The sequence below is a fragment of the Hipposideros armiger genome, unplaced genomic scaffold, assembly GCF_001890085.2.
Source record: "Hipposideros armiger isolate ML-2016 unplaced genomic scaffold, ASM189008v1 scaffold_161, whole genome shotgun sequence".
Lineage (NCBI taxonomy): Eukaryota > Metazoa > Chordata > Mammalia > Chiroptera > Hipposideridae > Hipposideros > Hipposideros armiger.
In genome coordinates this window covers 1439158-1461384 of record NW_017731511.1, presented here as the reverse complement: position 1 = coordinate 1461384, position 22227 = coordinate 1439158, and the positions used below count along the sequence as shown (strand labels likewise).

Genomic DNA, 22227 nt, shown 5'->3' with positions numbered 1-22227 from the left:
CTTATCTGTCCTTCAATTCTAATTGACAGCTTGCTGGGTAGAGCAACCTTGGTTGTATGTCGTTGCTTTTGCATCACTTGGAATATTTTCTGCCACTCCCTTCTTGCCTGCAAAGTTTCTGTTGAGAAATCAGCTGACGGTCTTATGGGGGCTCCCTTATAGGTAACTAACTGCTTTTCTCTTGATGCTTTTAACATTCTCTCTTTGTCTTTAACCTTTGGCATTTTAATTATGATGTATCTTGGTGTGGGCCTCTTTGGGTTCATTTTGTTTGGGACTCTCTGTGCTACCTGGGCTTGTATGTCTATTTCCTCACCAGGTTAGGGAAGTTTTCTGTCATTACTTCTTCAATTAGGTTTTCAATTCCTTGCTCCCTCTCTTCTCCTTCTGGTACCCCTATAATGTGAATGTTGGTACGCTTGACATTGTCCTGAAGGCCCCTTAAACTCTCCTCAATTTTTTGAACTCTTTTTACTTTTAGCTTTTCTGGTTGGATGTTTTCTGCTACCTTCGACATCACTGTTCGGATCCTCTGCTTCATCTAATTTACTGTTGATTCCCTGTAATATATTCTCCATTTCCATTATTGTATCCTTTATTTCTGACTGATTCTTTTTTATGGTTTCCATCTCCATTTTTATGCTTCCTGTCTCTCGGTTGAAGTTCTCCCTGAGATCACTGAGCATTCTTATAACCAGTGTTTGGAACTCTGCATCTGATAGATTGCTTAGCTTCATTTTGCTTAGTTCTTTTTCTAGAGCTGTGTTCTGTTCTTTCATTGGGGACATGTTTCTTTGTCTCTCCATTTTGGCTGCCTCCCTGTGTTTGTTTCTATGTATTAGGTAGGGCTGCTGTGTCTTCCAGTCTTAGTAGAGTAGACTTATGTAGTAGCAGTCCTGTGGGGTTCAGTGGTGCAGTCTCTGGTCACCTGAGCCACGTGCTCCAGGTGTGTCCCTTGTGTGGGTTGTGTGTGCTCCCCTCTTGTAGTTGAGCCTTGGTTGATAATTGCACATCATTGGGAAGGATTGACCCTTGGGCTCATTGGTTGTGAGGACTGGACCTGACTACAGTGGAGGAGCTGTGGTGCAGGGGCTGCCCCTACGGAGCAGGATCTGCCTCAGCAGGACTCTGGAGCTGCCCATCCACCCTGTGGGTGTGTCGTACTTGGAGATAGCTGGGTGATGTTCCAGCTCATTTTGAAGCTGGCCACTGGGGGTGCCAGCCCCAGGACCACCTTGGAGGGGATCCGCTGTAGATCTACTTCAGCCACAGCCTGGGGTCTGTGCCCCACCTGGGGTCACCCAGCGGAAGCTAGAAAAAAATCCACAGATGTCTGCGACCTGTGTTGTGCTTGGAAGCGCTTTGAGAGGCCAAGCCTTGAACCAAGGCCAGCTGCTGCTAGTGCCGGCTTAGGGTTACTCAGCCAGTGGTACAGGACACGCTCAGGCCTGATGCTGCTTGTTTGGGTTCCGTGAGCTTTTGAGAGACCCTAGGAAAGTCTGCAGCTTGTGCCAAGGTGGGAGGTCTGCATGAAAAAAGCACTGAAAACAGCCTCGGTGTGCCCCAAAGTTGGGTGGGGCCACGTCTCTAATGACTAGGACATGGCAAATGGATGGCAGAGACTCAGATGTGGTGTCCGCCTGCCTCTGCACACAGGGAGGCGGGGCTCAACAAAGAAGCAATGGCCTCCGCCAGCTCCCCTGTCCAGGGGAAAGCTGCCTCACCAGCCCCGGTCTCAAGCCCGATAACTGAGTTCCTCACCATTCGTCCCTGCTGCCTTTCCAGTTGCTGCCCCAGCACTGGAGCTCAGAGCGAGTGTTTCCACGGTGGGTAAGTCGGCACACAGTCTCTTTAAGAGGAGCCCCTGGGAGTGCAGCCGCACTGTTTCCATCAGCCACAGTCTCTTCTGGGGTTTTTTTGTTTGTTTGTTTGTTTTAGCTGAGCCATCCTGCCACCTGTTGGCATCTTAGCAGCAGCTCAGCTCAAGCTGGGAATCGAACCGGCGACCCTGTTGCTCAGAGCTCGCACTCTTGAGTGAGCTCTTAATCAACTGAGTTACTCAGCTGACCTCTCTCCTCTGGTTTTCACAGCCAGAAATTATGGGGACTTCTCTCCCCGGAGAAGAAGACTGGAACCCTGGGCTAGAGTGAGGCCAGGATCTCTCACTCCTCTAGGGGATGGGGGGGACCCCTCACCGCCGATGTATCCCTCCCGATCTTTAATGGGCACACACAGGTATGGGACCAGCCTGTTCTGCATCTCTGACCTTCTTACCAGTCTGGAGGTGGCTTCTTCTGCACATCCTTAGTTCAGCTTGATTTTAGGTGATTCTCAATGATGGTTGTTTTGTAGTTTACTTATTTTGATGTGGTTGTGAGAGAATGTAAACATAGCGTTTACCCACTGTGCCATCTTGGTTGTCTCCAGTCACAGACGGACTTTAAATGGAGCCTATTCTGAAGTCCTTAGCCACTAGCATTCATCACCATCTCTTTATTAGGTGAAAATTCCTGCCATTAGTATTTAAACACAGGCTATATGAAAGAGAATCTATTTAAAAGAGTAATATTGAACATACCAATTACAGCCAACAAGTATTAAATGAGCAATAATTATTATGTTTCTTTATAGCACACTTTTCATAAACTACCTTTAAAATTAAAGATTTTCAATATAAAATAGCATTCCCATTGTAGAAAATTTTATAAATGGAGGAACGTAGAAAGAAAAATAATATAATTCTGTCACCAAAGACAACCGATGCCAACATCTTATTTCCCTCTGATACTGTTTTAAGTTTTAATGGTATATTCTATTTTTTCCTTTCTTATTACTGCTGCTGCAATTAATACTCCTACCACCTTTATTGCCCACCATTTACTGAAAGTAACATTATATTTTCACTGGTTCTCACATATAATTCTGTTAGGTTGGTCATTTTTAAAATGTCAATTTACACGTGATAAAATGGAAATTTAGAAAAGTAAGACAAGCTGCCCAAGGTTTACTAGGTGGCACGGCTTGGATTGGGTCCCAGATATACCTAATAATGTCAAAGACTATTTTCTTTATATTTCATCACACACATACTTTCTTAATCTACAAGTAATTCTGTATTCTGCTTGTTCACGTAAAAAATAGTGTGAGAATTTCTCCATACCATTAACACTCTTAATATAATTTTAATTGCATTTTAACTGTCCTTTCTAAGAATATTTTTCATATTGATAACTTTTCAATTGTTTTCATCTTTATGTAGAACTTTTCATTACTTGAATCCAAATCATTATAAAACATAATGTGTATACAATGCAGTATTACTCGGACAGAAAGAAGAATGATCTTACCATTTGCAACAATATGGATGGACCTAGAGAACATTATGCTAAGTGAAATAAGTCAGACAGAGAAAGATAAATACCATATGATCTCACTTATATGTGGGATCTAAAGAATAGAATAAATGAGCAAAGTAATCAGAAACAGCCTCAGAGATACAGAGAAAAAACTGATGGTTTGCTAGATAGGAGGAGGGTGAGGATAAGGGAGAAGGTGAGCACAAATTGGTAACCACAAGATTGCCACAGGGACATGAAAGACAGTTTGGGGAATATAATCAATAATGTAAAGATTTTGTAGGGTATGCGATGGACATACGTCTTATTAGGGAGACCACTTCATGGATGGTGTAGGTACCTGACCACTGCAGTGTACACCTGAAGCTGAAGCTGAATAATATTGCATATCAACTGTAATTTAATCTATCTATCTATATCTATATCTATATCCATCTGTATACACACACAGTAATACCTTGGTTTGCGAGCATAATTTGCTCTGGAAACAAACTACTCGTATTGCAAGACATCGTTCGTTTACCACGTTACATGTATTAGAAACGTTTGCTCATCTTGCGGAACCCTCGCAAACCATGTTACTCAAAATCCAAGGCTTTAATATATATATATATATATATGGTCACAGGATGTGGAGTACAGCATAGGGAATAGTAAATGGAATTGTAACAGCTATATATAATGTCAGAGGGGTAGTAGATTGGGGGAGGGGGGTTATAACTTTATGAGGGGTGTAGATTTCTGTTACATTGTTTTGTACACCTGAAACTAATACAAACAAAAAACAAACATAATGTGTGAAGGCTAATCCAGTTAGACCGAGGTCTAGATGAAAAGCCATTCAAAAATGGGAGAGCTAATGCTTTAGTCAGTATTTACAACTGCAATTCATTTCCCTGAAAGCCACTTGCTAAGCAAATATGGACAAAGACCAGCTTGTAGTCAAATGCTTTTAAAGTTAAGACTTTTGATATACAATCCCAAATGTGTTGCTTCCCCTCTATGTAGCTAAGTTCTTTGCTTTCATCTTATCCAGTTTCTGACTTCTGTGATCGTACAGCCTGATTGTGTTCCTCCAGACAAAATATATTTTGATTTCTGTTCACTTTGATTTTTGTATCCTAGGAAGTCATTTGGAGCTTATTAGCCCAGTGAATCAAATTATCACCACACCACCTTTTGAGTTCTGCAAAACTTTCCTGTTAACCACTGAATCCCAATTATAGAATTTGTAAATACCTTTCACACTGACTACATGTTTAATCCCATGTATAAATCATGTTGTGTTTGAAACTTCTCGTTCAGTAGAGATTTATCTTCCTCATTACCTCAATTTTAGTTGATGAAGAAATAAATATTCTCTACAGAAGGATGAGGTATGGATAAATAACTGTCAAATTTATACCAGTTGTTTCAAACAGCTAATTAGAAATCCAATTCTTACCATATTTTTAATCCAAAAAGTTTCCTAAACACTGATACTATAACCAGTATTGTGGTAGACACTGGGCAAACAGTAGAGAAAATTTAAAAATTACCCCTCCCTTCATAAAGCATAAAGTCTACAAGAGGCATCATACATCCTGATGTCCTTTTATAATTTATAAAAATAGTAATAATAGTGTTTGTTCTGTAACATTTTGTATTTTGTTTGGATTCATTTTTAAACTAAGTTACAAACTTCAATTTAAAGTATTTACCCGTTGGTTTTTCCATAATCTTTGTGGTTAAAAAACATTCTAAAACAAATATGGAATTCTGTGACTTTGCTTGTTTGTCACATATTCATTAAACGATACTTTACTTAAAGGAAAATTTCTCATTGCCTTTTCTGTGGCCATGGAATTACTTTGTTCTCAGGGCTTTCAGAAAATTATTGGATTACTAACAAGAAAATGCATTTTCAGTGTGCTGGGACACTGCTGGGCTCTGCTAAACCTCACACACTGTGAGAGCACTTGTCAGATGTGCCAGTAAATCTTCCCTCTGTTGCTCTAGGTCCAAGGATCTCATAAAGGAAGCCATCCTTGACAATGACTTTATGAAGAACTTGGAGCTGTCACAGATCCAGGAGATTGTGGATTGTATGTACCCAGTGGAGTATGGGAAAGACAGTTGCATCATCAAGGAAGGAGATGTCGGGTCACTGGTGTATGTCATGGAAGGTATGGCTTGTAATTCTGATCGTTTGACATTCAAATATTCCCTTTTATCTTAGCCTGCACACAGATGACATGAGACAATTCCATTTTTACTTTTTTTTTTGTTGAGAAACAGCTTGAAAAGAGGTGGAACACTACTTAGATACTAGTTGTATGAAGTGCTTGTGTTTAGAATATTAATATGAAAATCTCATATTTTTTCAGACATCAGGAATGTATGATAATGTGGAAAAAAGCTGTTTACTACTACACTGAATGAGACCGTGCACGTCAGACCATTGAGCAAGCTCACAAAGCTTTAGTGGGAGCTCAGGTCTATTGGAAGTATTTTTGGTCAGATAATCAAAGCGTCTTCAACTCTACTTTAACTTGTAGTATATGATTACATTTTCTGCTATGATGCTTCCATAAAAAGAGAATGTTTTCAGTGTTTTATATGTGTGTGATAGAGGCAAATTATAAAGGTCGGATGGCATATTAGCTGCCTAATTAATAAGTGAAAGCTTGTTTCAATAAATATTAGACAAACTGAGATAGAAACTGCTTTGAAAAAAACTGAGGCATGCATTGTGTATATATGTTTTATGCTTTGGTAAATTTTCATAATGTCTATTGCTAACTTGGAATTTATAATGGCATGTTTTCCTTTCATGAGAAGAAAGAAACCTGAAATAATGACTGTTGATTTGTGTTCAAGTCACTAAAATGACCGTAATCTTATAAATTGATGCTACTCTGACTTCAAGCTGTAATTCTATCCAGTTCAGTGTAAGTTGGCCCATCTTGTGCTAATATCCTTATATCAAAATAGTTAAAAAACAAAGCAAAACCCTGTCCTTTAAATATTTATAGGTGTTAATTGAGGAAATGTTTCATTTTTTAATTAGTTTTTTATCAACACATTCAATCTTCTTAAAATTTAGATAGCAATGTTCTTGATATAGATGGATTATTTTCCATCTGTGAACATTAATATTTATAAAGGGTAGCAACTAGAGCAACAATGGATAATAGGATAGAGAGGATCTTTCACACACTTGCTTATTATCAAGACATTCAGAAAAACACCCAGGAGTTTACATGGAAAATCAGTCCAATTTTTTCTGTCTCTCTTCAGTTAAATGAAGTTTTCTTCATAAAATACTTGTCTTGTATGTGCCTTAAGTGATTTTTTTTTTAAGCCTGGGAAGTGTCCCAAGTATTATTGCATACCTAAATGCCAAAGTTTCTCATCATTTTAACAAAAGAGAGTAGTCATATGGCAAGACTTTACTAATTAGGATGACTGGGGAAAATTGTCTGGAGGTAGTGTAAATGTATTATCATGTATTTTCAAGCAAAATAAGTTGTGTGACTCTCAGATACTTAACATTGCTGGCTTGTAGAAGTTTCAGTTTCAAGTTTTGATCACAGTTGTTTGGTATTAGCTTAAGGCAGCTGTGTAAGTAGATTAAGTTGCTAATGCTGTTCACATTTTAATTATGTTTTTAAATATATAAATGCCTCTTACAAATATAGTTTATTTTCTTAAACGAATAGACATTGGCCTTAATTATGATATAACATTTAATATTCTTACACTCTTGTCCTCCTCTCCTTTATTATGGTAAAGATAAACTTCATTCTACTGTCATCCAAAATAAAACAAATTCTGATTTACTGATTCAGAATTGGTGATGTGAGTAAAACATCTTTGGGAACCTTATCTGATATTTGCATATTGAAAAGTGTCTAATTTGTACCTATTAATGTGGTTATTTTGCTTAGGGATACTGGCTTTGAGCGTTTTCTATGATCATTGTGGAAGCAGATAGATTACATTGTATTTTCTAAAAATGACAAGTGTATGGTTAGTGCTCTTTCACCATTGGCTATTTTAAGTTAAACTTTTATATAAAAATCATGATTTTTTTTGAGGTGCTTGTTAATGATAATAGCTTTTATTTAGCACTTACATATGTCAGTTATTGTTTAATCACTTTATAGGGATTACAATTTTAATACTCATAACAACCTTAAGAGGTAGGTATTATATTAGCTACATGTTAATAAATGAAAAAGTGATGTGTGAATAAGTTAAATAACGTGGCCAAGATCATGCAAACAGTATGTCATTGTGAAAATCTTGCCCATCTGGCCCCAGTGTTCCCATGCCTAGTGCCTGGGCAGTGTTAACTTTGAAAGTATATGGATTGGAAATGCTTTCACTACATATATATTATCCTAGATTTTGGAAACTCATATAAGATGTGCATCATGAAACCATAGGATTGAAAAAATTTCTTGGTTATTTGCAAGAAAACAATAAAAATTGAATGGCAATAATTCAAAAAGAAAATAATCTGGACTTTTCCTATAAGTACCTGATTGGCTTTTCTGGACATTGAACCACTTACTGACCTTTCTATAGATTGTTTCACATCCATTCCTCTCCTCTTATTAGTTCCTTTTTCTTATTGAAAAATGTCTGTGATTTGGCTTAATCTTCGTCCACTGTTGTGTCCTTATTGTTCAGGACTATGCTGTGTACTTTCAAGGCCCTATTTTTTCTGTCTACAATCAATAGCATTGATTTTGTTTTTTCTCACAGGTTTAAAAAAATAAAGAAAGAAGGGAACATTTCTTTTAGCTCATCACACAGTGATTCTTTGAATAGGACTTTTGTAAGCTTATGTTAAGTGATCTGTGATTATTCACATCAACTCTCAGGGACTAGCCTCACGATTCTGTTAATTGCACTGAGATTTCACTTTTGTCTCCTGAAAACTGGTTGTCTGCTTCCTTTCCCAGTGAGTTGGTAGATACCAGGTCTACCTGTGATGCTGATGTCCGCCAGTATTTATTCTTCAACATGGACATGGATTATACTAGCCACCATTGATAGTAAACTTACACAAATTCATACTGCATTTCTATAACCCCTGACCCCTGAAATATTTTTCCTGTCTTTATATAATTAAATGATGTACTGAAAGCTGACATTCAAAGGAGGATTTTATATAAAATTGAACATTAATGATGAATGCCTCACCATGTCAGTTGGCATTCAAAACACTGCTTGAGAGTATGAAGAGATGGAGTTCATTTTCATATAAATTAGCCCTCTCAGTAAATTTAACATGAGAAACAGACCATTTTATTCTCCCACATCAGGTGTTGCCTTTTGGCTTTATGAGTTTTTCATGTTAATCTGAGAGCTGTCTTTAGAATAGTTGAATAACCAATGCACTTAAAAGTTATTTTTCCAGTTCCTTTACAGGACCAAGCCTAAAATGCTGTTAAAGAGCAAACTTATGTATTGCTCACGTAAAACCAGAATAAGACAAACATCTATTTATAAAAAAATTATCATAAAAATCTTCAAAAAAGACTCTCATATACTTGAGCAAGTCTAGGAAGCATAACATGTGTTTTTGAAAAATTGACGTTTTTCATGTACAGATGGAAAAGTGCAGAGGAAAGGATAACTGTTTTTAAGTGCTAAAACAGTGTCCCAGGAAAAGGGAATTATTATTCATGAATCTAGATGACCAAAGAAAAAGTGCAAGTAGGGAAGTAGACTGTAGAATTAATACTCCAAAAGTGAAGTGAGCAGCCTGATGGGATGGCCTAAGCCCCATCTCAGGAGGCATTCCAGCAGTGACTGCACAGCATCTACATGAAGAAACTTTGTGTGGGTGGAGGAGGAATTGATTCCCTGTAGCTGAATTGTAACACAGCCTCCCAACCCTTTCCCAAATTCCAAGAGTCCGTCTGTGAGTCGGTGAATGAATATCCTGAGTTAACTTAGGAGAAGCCAGTCTTCCAAAGGCTCCCACTTGAAAAACCACCCCTACGTGCAATGTGCATGTTTACTTTTGAAAGTTTTTCTAGTTTATATCATATAAATCTAATAATAGTGCATGCATTCTTCTGCTACTTAATTTTTGCTGTTCAATATTATCTTCTGTATATAACCCAATTTATTTATCCTTTTTACTATTGATTATATTTGGATTATTTTGCTCCTGATTATTAATGAGATTGAGTATCTTTTTATATGTTCACATGCTGTTTGTGTTTCTCCTGTAAAGTGTCTGTGGTAGTCGTCTCATTTTTCTGTTGGTTGGTTGGTTGGTTGACTTTACACATTTTGGAGCTTAATCCTTGTTAATTACATGTATAGCAAATATCTTCTCCTATCTTTACTTTGTATTTTGTCTTCTTTGTGATATCTTGTGATGAATAGAAATTATTAATTTTAATATAACCAACTATATCTATCTTGTTCTTGGTTTGTGCTTTTTGTGTCTTTGTAAGAAATTCTGGAAGGCAGTATTTCTCATGCTCATGTATGTATGTATGTGTATGTGTGTCCACAAAGGCATGAGAGTAAATTAGGTATGTAAGGTATTATGGATCAAGCAATATATCCACAGTTATGATCTAAAAGAGTTGTCATTTTCAAAGCAGAAAGCTGAGAAGGCAATATATTTTTGCTTTTATGTTTTTTTTTTCCAATGTATTTTAGGATTCTTTATACATTGTCCTCAGGGGACAGTAAATATGCTTGATGATAGCAATTTCTTTTTCCTGTGAGGGTAGATTTTATATTTGGAAATAATCACGTCATTTAATGACAGATTTGATGAATGGGATAAGCGATTAAGCTGAGTAATACTTTTTTTTTTGGCTAAAATAAATAAGGATGTACCATTATAAAGTAATGGCATTTGTTGTACAATTCAATAAAAATTAACAAGTTATATTGATCAAGAATATCATTATTGAAAAACTGACATGTTTTGAAGGGTAGTATTCTTCATATTCATCTGGCTATTTAAGTCTTTGTTTGATATTTAAAAATATAGTCTCATCACATATGGTTCTACTGATAAATAGTTCTTCATTTTCTTTCTAAATTATTAATGGTGGAATTAAATTTATTACATTGAAAATGTGAATAATGTGGATTTTCTTACTTTTGAAGACTTCTGAACGTTAAAATAATCACAACTTGCTGTGCTTGTTTTTTTGAGATGATAGTTGAAAAGTCATCAATTTAAAGAAAAGTTAATCTGAAATTGGTAAATCTGAAATTGGATTATATTAAAAAAGATACTAGTATTTATTTTTCTCTTATTATTAATTCATAACAGTTATGGATTTTATTTCTATGTTGATTCATTTTGCTGAAATATCAATTTCTCTTTTTCAATTTTGAGAGAATGCCAAATATGGAAGTTTAAAATACATTTTTGGTGAAAATTAAAAAAAAATGACATAGCTGACCTACAAAAAGAAAATGTGAATTAGTACCTTCTTGCAATAGCGTAAAACACGTTGATTTCTTGCTAATGAGGTAAAATTTACTTCAACTATTATTACATGAATCTATCGAGTAGTTTATGTGCTGAACATTAAACAGGATTCTAAAATTGTTGTGGGTTCGTTTTTAAAACACATAGATGTATTTCTTCAGGGGCTTTAACAAGATTTCCAATGATTTTGGGTGGGGCTGGATAGACTAACGCTTTTAATATCCATCCCGCTAATGAAAAATCCCTGAATGGTTAGTAATTGTTTTGGCACACTTTCAATGGGTAGGACAAATTGGAGCTACTTCCCTCCTAGCACAGTGAATCTGCACCTTGTTACTTCCATGGCCAAGGCCACCACACCCCCATCCAGAGAGCATCAGAGTAGGTCTCTGAAGTCCTTATTGGAATCCCCCCATCACTCCACATTTGAGAAACACAGCCTGTAATTGCACATATTTTATCTGAATTTAACTACTGGAACTGTGGGAGGCTGCATTCTGAGTCTGGTCTTTATATTCAGGCCCTTCTATAAACTCCTTTCTGATAAAAATGAAAATATTTCTGTACTAAAGTTCCTTAAGTAGTGCACAGAGATTTAGAATTATGATAGATGATTTGAAGTGGTCTTAAAAATCAATTCCTGAGAAATAACATTTCGTGCATATTAAAATGTCAAGGAATTATTATTGATGTATTTACATTAATGAATTATTTTAGACCATTTTTTTCCTGCCTAATTTGCCCAACTTTACTGACATAAATTGCTTTCTGTATATCACAAAACTACCTTATACTTATTCATAAGAATAATGGGAGCAAATAGTTTTAAAACCAGTTCATATAATTTCTGTTTGCTGTTTGCTGTCCTGTGTAACTTAAGAAGAACAGTTAAGTTACTCTGTACACATTTCAATATCAAAGCCAATTAAGTTACTCTGTTCATTTATGAATAGCAAAGTTGTATTAAAAGAAGCATCTACTGAAGGTAGCCAAACTCTTGTGAAAGGTGGTTTTGCATTTCACAAACATTTAATTGTGTTTCTACAGAGGAAAACTAAAACTTTGCACAAAATCACAATTAATAGTCAATGTGTTTAAAATTGTCCTTCAAAAATTGAGCATACTTCTTTAAAAGATCATTCATTCCCCACTGGTAAAAAGAAAGAAGTGTGCATTTGTTTCCAGTAGAGTTTAATTAGTAGCCTACTGAAAGCTATATACATACTCAAGAAATATATGTTTTTTTATGGCTAGAACATAATTCGGTGTTATATTTTATATTTAGCTCATGTGTAAAGAGCATCATTTTACACTACTCTTCTATGCCATAATTTTTTGGAATATTTAATACCGTCAGCAACAATCTTAATATACATTTATGCAGTTCTTGATGGTTTACTCAATGATGGTACATGCCCTCAACTTAAAGTCATTTTTTAAGGACCTGTACTAATTTGCTCCAATATTTCCAGTGCAAAGAATTTTACTGATACCCTGTTGGAAATATACATATACACATATTTGTACTTTGTGCCCATGTATGTATATATGAGTTTACATAAAATTATTCATTCTCAGAGTTCAGATTATATTTTAGGAGATGATGGTAATTATGAGATGATGAGGGTTGTGGTAATATCATATATTGGATTCTATCAATGATTAAATTTAAATTTACAAAATACATAGAAGATTAATAATAATCATAAACATTGATGATAAAACTCTCAAGGAAATTAAAAATTAGTCTTCAAAGAAAAAGACCTTAGCTTATAGATTTTTGAGCACCATTTTGTATGCCATTCTCTTAAAAGAAAATTAAGATGACTTGTATGGAAAGTCTTAAAATTTACTTTCATTTAATCCTATTAATTTAAATTTTTACTACATCAATTCTAAAGGTCAAAAGCATATGAAATAAGAAAAATGTTTCAGCAGATTTTTCTTTGTCTTGAGAATTAGGTTACATATACACATAATAGGCATTACTAACTACCATGTTTTTCTCCCCCCTCCATACAACCCCTTTTTGTACAAAAGTAGAGAGGGTGCTCCAGATAAAGGAGAGTGTGGATTTGACTGCCTGTAGTCCATGAACAGATGAAACTCTTTGTATTTCCTTTGACAACGGAAAATAGCAAAGGAAGTGTTTAATGAAGTTATTTTTGCACTATAGTGTCTTCTATGTTTTTCATTGCAAATATGTGTCATGACTTCTCCGACAATCCAATAGATTCAGATTTGGCTGTACGTGTAGGGAGAGGGCTCGACACAGGAAAGATGGCTCCTGCCTGCCGGCTGCGTGGAAGGAGGACCCCACTCAGGGAAAATGGGGACTGTCCTCCAGCCCTCGCCTGAAGTCACATACCTCAGTCTGTACCCATATGAGTCCCCGTCTCTCTGCCCTAGCCCAGGGTGAGTGCCTGTGTGCAAGTGAGTCTGTGTGCAGGGCATTTAAGAGGACATCTGGATTTCCTACAGCCTTCCGTCCCACCCAGACAGTCAGAATCCCCACTGTTATTCACTGCCAGACGTTGTGACTTCCTGGCACCAGTGCTCCCAGCTGAGAAGCCTGGTGTGGGGCTGGGGTTCCTTGCTCCTCTGGGGGGAACGTCCATGGTCAAGATAATCCTCCTGATTCTCAAAGGCTACACGAAGGTTTGAGGCCAGCCTGTTTTGCATCTTTGCCTCTCCTACTAATCTCGACATGGCTTCCTTATATCCTTAGTTATAAAACTTTTGTTCTGTCAGACTTCAGATGGCTCTGCAGGTTGATTGGTCTATAATTTAGTTGTAATTTTAATGTTGCTCATAGAAAGAAGCAGGGACAGTGTTTATCTACTCTGCCATCGTTTATCTTGCATCACAAACTAATAACCTTAAAGCAGCAATTCTCTAAGTGTCTAAGTGTCGTCTAGGGAACTTTTAGATGCTCCTTGAGGTCAAAACTATTTTCATAGTGGCACAAACAATGTTATTTGTCTTCTTCTGTCTCATTGTCTCCCAAGTGTACACTGGAGTTTGCTAGAAGCCCCACTATGTGTGATATAGTAGCAGATTGAATGCAGAAGGAGAGAATTCAGCTGTCTTGTATTGAGCCATCAATTAGATTTCCAAAAAGTATAAAATAATGGCATGGTTCTTATTAAATTTTTTGTTTTTAAAATGTAGTTAATTTTATAAAAATACATTTCAACATATAAAAAGTTTATTATTTTCAGGTGAATAAGTATTTTTAAAAAATTTCAGTCTTAAAGCCTGATGGAGTAAACATCAGCCCACATAAGCAAAAGTTTTTTAGGTTTTCAGTACTTCTGGTAGTGTAAAGAGGTTCTGAGGCTAAAAGTTTGAGAACTACTGCTGTAAACCACATGACATGAAAACAAAAATGTTTAACTGGATGTTTGCTTCAGAAAACAAAGTGGGATTAATTTAAAGTTCAAACCTCAGATATCAACTCCCCCTTCTGCAAACAGTACATAAATAGGACCATGTTACAAAACAAACTTTTTGTAAATAAAGTCTCAGTAAATTAGAAACAGAAAAATCCTGTAAAGCTTGCATTTAAATCTGGAGCAAATAGCTAGTACAGATCAACAAAGTAAGTTCCGTTGAGATGCTTGTTATTCTCTTAATTACATTCCATTTTGCAGTTTGACAGCTATTCTTGATGCATTTTGTGGGTTCTGTTTGCATACTTTCTAATATTCAAGATTTGGGAATTGAATTGGGTTCTTCAGAGATTATCATAAATTAGTGTAGTAGGGTGCTGATTTTTTTTGTTTTTTGTAATTAGACTTTAATTATAGTTCTAAAGGAATGGAAGGATCAAATATTCTTTGAATCCATTCTTCATTTTTGGAGAAGGAAATGATTTTATACTGTTCTAATTTCTCACTTAAAAAGTCCTAGAAGATGTAACATTTTGTATTTTGAAGGCTCAATATAGTAACTCATTTAGTACTTTAAATTCTTTCAAATTAAAAGAGAATACATTATTTTATACATGGTCCTAGTGTAGTATTCTCAGTGCATATGTAGACCTAAATTGTCAGCTGTTGATTGGATGTCTCTTTTTAACTTCACATTGCTAAGTAATAAGAAATTTGAAATCTCTGTAAATTTCTCTTGTGATGCATTTTGAAGAGCCTTTTTCATTTGCTAGTGCATTTGCTTGTTTTTGATATCTCAGCACCATGCTGTTAAGTATTTTCTTGGAACATGTTAACAAACAAACAAACAGACAAACAAAAAAGTCCTTGCTGCTTTCATTTATTGTTCTTGGAAAGACCACCCTCTTCTACTAAAGGCAGCTGCTATGAGATAAATAATATTGGTAGATAAAAGGCTTACTCCAACCGTGAATACATATAACATTATATTGTGATGAAAAATTAATTTTAAGAATTTTTTCATGCCAAGTTATAGCTCAGTGTTTTCTGCAACAGTATATTTGTTTCCTGTTCTCACAAATCTTAGACTTTTCTTAACATAATTGGACTACTAAACTAGGCAGGCATCTGCCTCTCATATCTATGTGCTGTATGTCATAAACTTTAGCCATTTGGTCTTAGTTGTCTTGTAGAGAAATGACCACTGGACTAAAAGCCATAAATCCTGGGAGTTTAATCCAGATCCAGCCATTAAGCGGTCGCGTGACCATGCTGAAATGATTGAAATCATCCTCTCTACACTTACCTGCTCTATTTCCCAGTTCCCTGGATGACACCTCCCTTTTTTCCTATCAGCAGCCCACACTGGAAACCTAGGAGTTATTTCAGACTCCACATCTGTTGATCCACAAATACTAGTCAGTCTATTAGCTTATCACTATCATGTGTACTTGTCTGCTACTGCTTTCGTTCTGGCTTTCCCAACTTCTTTTGAATTTTTTCAACAGTCCTCTAGGTCTTCCTGTTTCTAGGTTTATTCTACTTGGATGCATTCTCTATTCTATGAGCATGACATTTCTAAAACAGAAATGTGTTCATGTCATCTCCTTGCTTAACATTTTCCAGTGCCTTCCCATGGTAAAAATCTAAACTCCTTAGGACAGAAGATTCTACATTGGAATGAAGAGAGCTGGGTTTGGAACTTAGCAGATACAAACTAGAATCTTGATTTTGTTGTTTAGATTTTGCTATCTTAGCTATGTATAATTAGCAAAGTAACCTTGGAGAAATGTTCTAACATTTTTTAGTTATTGCTTCCTCATTTGTCAAATAATATAAGTCAAGCATCAAGTCCCGTGTCAGGCCCCTGAGGGTAGCCATCACTCATTCTCTGCCCCTGATTCCAGGTTAGAATCTGTCCTCACCACTCCGTGGCTCTGACTCAAATTCCTTGAGTATGCAGCTGTGTCTCTGTGGGTCTGGATGTGTTTTCCTCTGCGTGGAGAACACTCAACTAAAACATTACTGCTCTTCAGCGTCAATGTTGGAGTTAACTCGGCTAAGATGCTTTCTCTGACACCTCCCGGCTGGGCTCGATTCTCTTGTCTGAAGTTCCTATAACATCCTCTTTCTCTCTCTCTATAAGCATATTGGTTAGACTGTGTTTTGTTCATCCAATTTATTCATTCAGGAAATACTTATTTCGCATATACCGTGTGCTGTGCCAAGCGTTGTTCTAAGTGTTTCGGTTATGATAGAGATCAAAGAATATAAAACTTCCATTAATGTAGTACTTTTATCCTAATGGGGGGATATACAACAAACAAATAAATATTTGTTATGTATGTAGTGTATGACTGTGTGTGTGTGTGTGTGTATGTTGTGTGTGTGTGTGTGTGTGTGTGTGTGTGTGTGTATCTGTAAAGGGTGGTGGTAAGTGCTGTGAAATCCAAAGCATGGTAAGGAGATAGAGAGTNTAAAGGGTGGTGGTAAGTGCTGTGAAATCCAAAGCATGGTAAGGAGATAGAGAGTGACATGCACGATGGGGAAGGGGTTGCTATGTTGCAATCAGTGAATGCCTGTGTGTGTGTGTGTGTGTATGTTGTGTGTGTGTGTGTGTGTGTGTGTGTGTGTGTGTATCTGTAAAGGGTGGTGGTAAGTGCTGTGAAATCCAAAGCATGGTAAGGAGATAGAGAGTGACATGCACGATGGGGAAGGGGTTGCTATGTTGCAATCAGGGAATGCCTCTATAAATTGCATGTCCCTCAGAACGGGGACATGAATGAGGTGATAGTACTCCAAGCTATTATCTGGGGGGAGAGCATTTAGGCAGAGACAATAAAAATGTGCAAAGCCCTGAGACAGGGTTTTGGTTGATATGTCCAAAAAGCAGTATAGAAGTCAGTGTGGCTGAAGAATGAGTGATTTATGGGGATAGAGGTAAGGGAAGTAGGTAAAGAAATCAGTAATATAACAGAACTCCAGTGGCTCCATAGGCCATGTTAAGAACTTTTAATTAAAAAAAAATCAAAATGGAAATCCCTAGGAGGGTTTGAGCAGAAGAGCAATATGCTCTGACTTAGGTCTTTTGTTTGTTTGTTTGTTTTGTTTTTTCGTTTTTTTAGCTGAGCCATCCTGCTCTACCTATTGGCAGCTTAGTGGCAGCTCAGGTTAGGCCAGGCATCGAACCGCTGTTACTCAGAGCTCAAACTCCTGAGCGAGCTCTTAACCAACTGAGCCACTCGGTCAGCCCTTTAGGGCTTTTTTTGGAGTTACGGCAAATAAACTCTGGTAGCAAAGAAAGAAGCAGGGATATTGGTTAGGAAGCTATTGAAGTAGCCAAGAAGGGAGATAAGGATGACTTGAACTAAGGTGGTAAAAAGGGAGATGGTAAGAAATGGTCAAATCTGAGAACTATTTTGAAAGTTCAGTCAATATAATAATGGATTGGATTGAAAATAGTATGTGCGATAAAGAGAGGAGTAAAGGATTCCAAGCTTTTGTCCTGAACAATTGGAATAATGGAGTTGCCTTTCATAGAAATTGGCAAGACTATTTGAGGAGCAAGACTATCAGCAAATATCTGTTGGTTGTTGGTTGTTTGCTTATTTACTATATTTGGATTCGTTAAATTGGAGTAATAGCCCTCAAAATCCAGTGGGTAAACGTAAGATATAAGTTTATTTCTCTTCCACGTGATATCCGTGAGATGTGTGGAACAGGCTGTACTCCATGTGGCTGTTCAGGCACCTGGGTTTCTTCCATCTTATTTCTCTCGTGTCACCCAGGAGTGATCATTGTATTCAGTGTTGGAAGCTGGCTGATTACCATATGTTACCAAGTGAGCCAACCTAAGAGAGGGAGAGGAGAGGGAAGACAGGGCAAGGCGCTTCATTCTCAAAGTGAACTCATACCCTGCACCTGCTCTCATCCTCCTGTCTGGTAAAAGTAATTACTACAAAGATAGCCCTCTGTTCAGTAAAAAAGTAATAATAATAAAATAATAATAATAATAATAATAATAATAATAATAATTGGCATGGGAACTTTCTTACTAAAATAAAGGAGAGAATGAATTTTAGGGCACATTATGCCATATTTGTTTCTCATAAACAACTTAAGGTCCAGAACGAATGTTCCCTATAACCCCTGTCCTTACCATAGTGCCTGCCCATGGTACCTGTTCACTACACGCTGATTTCCTTAATACTAAATCAATTATATGGAACAGATATTATTTTATACTGGATATTGTTTCCTCCTATGAGCTTTTGAATTAATTTTTTGTAACTCATTTTCTCATTTCAAACTATATTTTTAATGTATCTTTGTCACTAATGGAGAACACTGTAGTATTTCAATTATCTTTAAGTCAGTGTCTTGCGTTTATTTATTATCTAGGATGAACAAATCATGATGAGCTATTAGTTATGTTTTTCAAGAGTATCGACCTCACACACTTGCTTCCAGGTAACAATTTCAGATATCACATGCAGTGGTGAAAGAATGATCCACTCTCATGTAATAAAATTGAATCACCTATTGCAAGCTGCTTAGTTCTGTAAAAACTCACCTAACCCTCCACTGAAAATAAATGCTGCTGTTTCTTTATACTACTATTCAGCTTCAAAGAGTCATAAACTACATACCATTTAAAAATATTTTGAACTAAGGAATGTAATCTGAAGATAAAATTTAATAAAAATTGGAAAGACAAAGTAGTTTATAATCAAGCAGCTGAGAGCTGACACATGGGACAGGACATATTTTGTCTCATTTGGAAAGCCATTTGGAAAGCTTGAAGTTGGGCTATCAATTTGAAAGAAAAATAATTTCTATTTCTTTATGATATGCTGTTTTGAAAATTGATCCAGTCTTTTCTCCAAGATCTGTATGTGTGTATATTTTTTTAATCCTATTTTTTGAACACCACACACTATTTTCCAAACACCTGCAATAGGAATGATTGAATTCTTGTGTATTTATTTGCACATCATCAAGCCTAGATCTATGTATCAAACATGTTTTTTTTTAATTTATTAGTAGAATTTTCGTTCAAAAGATTAAATGAAAACATGGATTTTGCAGAACCTCTTTAGTTTACCACACTGTAAGTTCCATGTGGGCAGAAACCTTATGGGTGTTTCTCATCATCTAGCCCTGGGCCAGCACATAGTAAGCATTTCATCCATTTAACAAAGAATTATTAACCTATCTTGCTGGAATGCTAACTATACACACCAAAACTTCACAGTTTATTTTAGGGACTCTAGATACACACTCACACACATGCAATAACATATAATACACACCCCTATATTAAATTCCCTTCAAATCTAGAATTATCTTCTTATAGATTATGAAAGTTTATAATAAACCATTTTAGCTTCTAAAAAAATGCAAGATAGTTATTAAGCATCTAGTTAATTCTGAAAATTATCTGCCTGTTTTCCCTCTAGATGAAATTTTTATTTCTTTAATTTTTCAAATCTCCCACTTTTAGTCTTTTAAGCTCTAAATCATCTGTTAAAACTGAATAAGCTAAAGCTTTAAAAAATTCTTTGTTTGATCTAACACAGTATTATTTGGACTGTTCAGACTTTCGATTAGTGTCCTTAGAATTGGGCAGTGTGAGTGTGTGTGTGTGTATGTGTGTATAAATATATAAATGCTCAGCTTTTTAAAGATAAAATTCTGATGGTATCCCATATTGTGATCATGCCATGGGACATTTGGTATATACAGAGGGTGCCAAAAATATATATACACATTTTAAGAAAGGAAAAAACTGTATTAATTCTAATACTCAATATATACCAGTGACAAAAGATGAATACAAGTCATGTTTGACTTCTGCAGTTATGAGGTGCTCAAAGTGGTTACCATCAGCATCCAGACACTTCTGATTATGGTGAACTACTGCTTGAGCATAGATAACATCTCTTAAAATGTGTATATTAATACATTTTTTGGCACCCCAGGTATATAAAGTTCCAGTAATATTACTTCATGGTAGTAGTAGAGAGATTCACAAAACTATACATAAGTCATCCATCAGTGTGGAGGCACATCCCATCACGCTTAGGAGATAATTTGTTGAACTAAACTTTGCTCTAAGGAAAGCAAACAAAGTTAGAAAAAAAATGAGTAAAAATGTTTGACTTTTTATATTTTATAATACTTTGCCCATAACTAAAATGAAACTGAGTTTAATAAACTTTTACCATGCATAATGAATGTATTTCTTCACTTCATCATATCAAATATATTCCTTTCTAAAACCACCCAGACATATCACAGAATTGCTAGATTTAAAGAAACCTCAAAAATAATCAAATCTTTCCTGAGGCTTGATTAGATGAACTATGAAAGGTCAAGCTGCATGTCCTAAAAAAATTGAGAGAATTGAATTTCGTAAAGTCTGTTACTATTTAGAATGTTTTCCCTAATGCAACCTGAAACTCCCTTTTAAAATTAAATCTTTTTTTTTTGTACAAAATGGCGAATGGGTTATCAACTTCAATTCAGATATCCTTGTTTCCAAGATGAGTGAGAAGAATCCCTCAACTATGTTTTTGGTTAGGGAGACAGTAATGTAAGCCTCAGGCAAGTTATTTAACCTTGATGAACCTGTGTTTCATTCTTTGTAAAACATGAATAATAATACTTTCCTCGAAGGGTACTTGGAAGGAGGAACTAATATAATCATGAACGTGAAACACTTAGCACTCATTTACTAATTGTAAATGTAAATACATTTTTTTAAATGTATGCTAATTGTTCTTCATGGTATAGAAAATTAGCAAAGGAAATTCAAATATTTAACTTTCTTTTTCTCTCCTAAAGATGTACACATAATTGAAAGTTTTATTGCATTAGTATAAAAAAATGGGAACTCAAAACTGAAAATGGTAAATGTTTAACTATCAGCTCTGAAAAAAAAAAAAAAGAAAAGAAAAAAGGAAAAATGCCCTTGTTTGTAGCCTTGCAGATTTCCTTCATATGAATACTCCCATCATGGCCAGTTTTAGACTACCAACGTGATGCCTGAATGCAGAGCTGTTCATTCTTTTGAGTCAGCTCTGGCTCACCACTGAGTATGCAAGTTCATTTATGACCTGCTTAACCAATCATATCTATAATTGCAGAGTTGGAACATGAATTTGACACATTATCTTTTTATTATTCATGGACCATATTTCCCACCAGTGTAGTTCATTGCTTATACCTTCAATGTCAATTCCTTTCAGCTCTGAAATTTCAGATTTCCTTTCAAATTTCACCTGTGAAGTTTCAACTGACTCAGAGCCTACATTTGCCCTACTTGAGTGTAGCACATTGGGTGCATTACACTTCAGCCATTCCTCACAGTGGCATGCCAAGTTACACATGTGCAATGTTTTTATTTATACATTGTAATTTTTCTTTCAGTGAAAAATGGTGTACAGGGGCTGTGAATTCCCACTGAGTTCTAGTCTGTAACCAGCTAGTTCTTTATCACCTTACCAATTATGCTGCAGAGAAACATATATTTTATAGAACAGGTCATGTCTGAAATAAAAAAACACCAACAGTTTAATAGCTGAGATAGTTAGACTCGGTATGTGTTCCTTAGGCCAGACTCAATATGATACCATAATGTAGATGGTCTCATTTAATTCTTTTCTTTCATGCACATATTAGTTATAGATTCAAAATGTCTTTAATTGATTTTTTCTCACACTCGTATATATTAGTTCCTACCAATGAAACTATAGCATGGGTTCTTTGGATATAATAGTTATTTCCATTATTTCCATTTATTTCAATTAAACATAATTTCATACTTTTTGTTTTCAATCATAATTTATCTTCTGTATCAGCTGTTATCAAAATATCTGATGTTATACTCATTCAAATATGATTATTTCCTAAAAGGTCAAAAACATGAAACTCCTTTCAAATTCTTCCACATCTTTTAAGGGCCAGAGCTAATTCATTTCCTTTATCAAACTCCTGTTTCTGTTTTGAATTTCTT

At 35.8% G+C, this 22227-nt stretch overlaps 1 protein-coding gene across 1 annotated transcript in view; it reads left to right on the top strand.

Annotated features, from left to right (window-relative positions):
- PRKG1 (protein kinase cGMP-dependent 1) overlaps positions 1-22227 on the top strand; it is a 1201019-nt gene that overhangs the window by 69647 nt on the left and 1109145 nt on the right. Inside the window, exon 2 of the mRNA XM_019651487.1 lies at positions 5355-5521. Within this exon, the coding sequence (XP_019507032.1) occupies positions 5355-5521 (167 nt within the window). The remainder of the gene's footprint in view (positions 1-5354; positions 5522-22227) is intronic.